The 878-nt window shown below is 54.9% G+C and overlaps 1 protein-coding gene across 1 annotated transcript; it reads right to left on the bottom strand.

Annotated features, from left to right (window-relative positions):
• Window positions 1-345: 345 nt before the first annotated feature.
• On the bottom strand, window positions 346-504 carry PIN4 (protein (peptidylprolyl cis/trans isomerase) NIMA-interacting, 4 (parvulin); the record flags this gene model as incomplete). Its single annotated transcript, XM_009575850.1, has 1 exon — window positions 346-504. A coding segment is annotated over one exon (159 nt), but the record flags the coding sequence as incomplete, so codon positions are not given.
• Between the last annotated feature and the right edge of the window lie 374 nt (window positions 505-878).

Raw genomic sequence — 878 nt, 5'->3', positions numbered from 1 at the left:
TTTCCCTTTCTGGATCACTTACATTTGCAGACAAAAGCCTGAGCACCTTATTCAGGTGGACAGATCATTGTGTCTGCAACGGGAAAAGCAAGAGGCTGGCCTGCCAGACAAAGCAGATTTCAACAACTGTGAAAAGCTCTTATTTCACCTTTCCCAGGGAACGCTTTACCTCTCTAGGCAGGGCCCTGTTCTCTGCCAGCTGAAATCTGTGCGTCCTGCCACGACGGCAGGAACGGCCGGCTGCCTGCAAGCACACTGCTGGTTATGACCGACTTGCTCCAAAGTCAAGGTGTCTGGGAAGCTGTCGGGACTCAAGCAGTCAACAAGGTAATGGTCATTCATATTTTATTTTCTGCCTTCCACCATGATAATGTGGTACCCGAACTTTGTTTTGACAGGAGGGTCTGTATACACCGGCTTGTCCATGCTGCTCACGGGCAAGGCGAATGCTGCTTCCTGGAAAGGTCCCACCATGGAGCCTCTGGTCATCCAGCCCAAGTCTCCCTGGAAGAAGGAACCATCAGGGTTAAGCTTTGAGAATCTCACTGCAACAGCGGCTTTATCAGCAGGGAGGGCGGGTGACGTGGCCGTGGGACAAGAAACCTGTCCTGGCAGCATCTGCCTTGGCAGTGTGCACCGCTGTGAGGGAGGACAGCACACAGAGGAAGAGCTCCTCACACAGGGCTGCCTCCTAGCAAGCACCGGCTGGCTAAAGCCACGGCAGGCTTGGGCTCTGCCCTCCCCAAGGGCTGCCTGTTGCCGTGTGGGGCTCATGCGCCTCAGTTCTGCTGCAAAGAAGCATTTACAGCTGAGCTACTGGCGCCTACTCATGCCTTTGCCGAGCAGTTAAGGCTGCCCCTGATGGTATTTGCCCGCCC

The sequence above is a fragment of the Fulmarus glacialis genome, unplaced genomic scaffold (assembly GCF_000690835.1).
Source record: "Fulmarus glacialis isolate BGI_N327 unplaced genomic scaffold, ASM69083v1 scaffold31964, whole genome shotgun sequence".
Classification (NCBI taxonomy): Eukaryota; Metazoa; Chordata; class Aves; order Procellariiformes; family Procellariidae; genus Fulmarus; species Fulmarus glacialis.
The sequence above is the reverse complement of the archived record's forward strand: the minus strand, read 5'-3'. Positions and strand labels throughout refer to the sequence as shown.